Source organism: Gekko japonicus, unplaced genomic scaffold (assembly GCF_001447785.1).
Source record: "Gekko japonicus isolate JY-2015 unplaced genomic scaffold, Gekko_japonicus_V1.1 scaffold400, whole genome shotgun sequence".
Taxonomy (NCBI): domain Eukaryota; kingdom Metazoa; phylum Chordata; class Lepidosauria; order Squamata; family Gekkonidae; genus Gekko; species Gekko japonicus.
The window spans coordinates 1004520-1005136 of NW_015165246.1; the positions used below are offsets into that span (position 1 = coordinate 1004520).

Here is a 617-nt window from a genome sequence, read left to right on the forward strand (position 1 = left end):
TGATGGCACCTGGTATTTCTGGCCACTGTGTGACACAAGAGTGTTGGGCTGGATGGGCCTTTGGCCTGATCCAACATTGGCATCTCTTATGTTCTTATGGTCTTACTCAGACGTAAATCCAGGGGGCCCAGAAGATCGCAGCTAGAGAGGGAAGCGACTTCCCGTCCCCCTCAAAGCGCCGCTCCTACCCACTTCCGCCCAAACGTGGATTAGACGGAGACAACGTCAGCACGCTGCCACCGGGCCAGCCACGCCCCCTCCGTGAAGGCCCGCCCTACTCAAATCCCTTCCAATCAAAGGCGCCACCACGCCGACCTCCCCCTGAGAAGCGAGGCGAGAACTGCGCTCTGATTGGCTGGCCCCCGTTGAGGACGCCTGGCGGCCCCTACCATTTAGCCGAGGGGAGGGGGGAGAGGCGAGGGGCGCGGGATGAGGCAGGCGAGGCGGAAGCGCGGCGCTTCCCGGCGTTCCTCGCGCGATCCGCGGCGGAGCTCGGCGCGGCGGCTTCCGGGGGGAAAGGGAGCGGCGCTCGGCGGCCGGGCCAAGATGGCGGTGCAGGAGTCGGCCGCTCAGCTCTCCATGACGCTGAAAGTGCAGGAGTACCCCACGCTCAAGGT

At 65.0% G+C, this 617-nt stretch overlaps 1 protein-coding gene across 1 annotated transcript in view; it reads left to right on the forward strand.

Annotated features, from left to right (window-relative positions):
- Positions 1-412: 412 nt before the first annotated feature.
- MAEA (macrophage erythroblast attacher) overlaps positions 413-617 on the forward strand; it is a 43099-nt gene continuing 42894 nt past the window's right edge. The window contains exon 1 of the mRNA XM_015410081.1: positions 413-615. Coding sequence (XP_015265567.1) covers positions 430-615 — 186 coding nt within the window. The 5' untranslated portion in view covers positions 413-429. The remainder of the gene's footprint in view (positions 616-617) is intronic.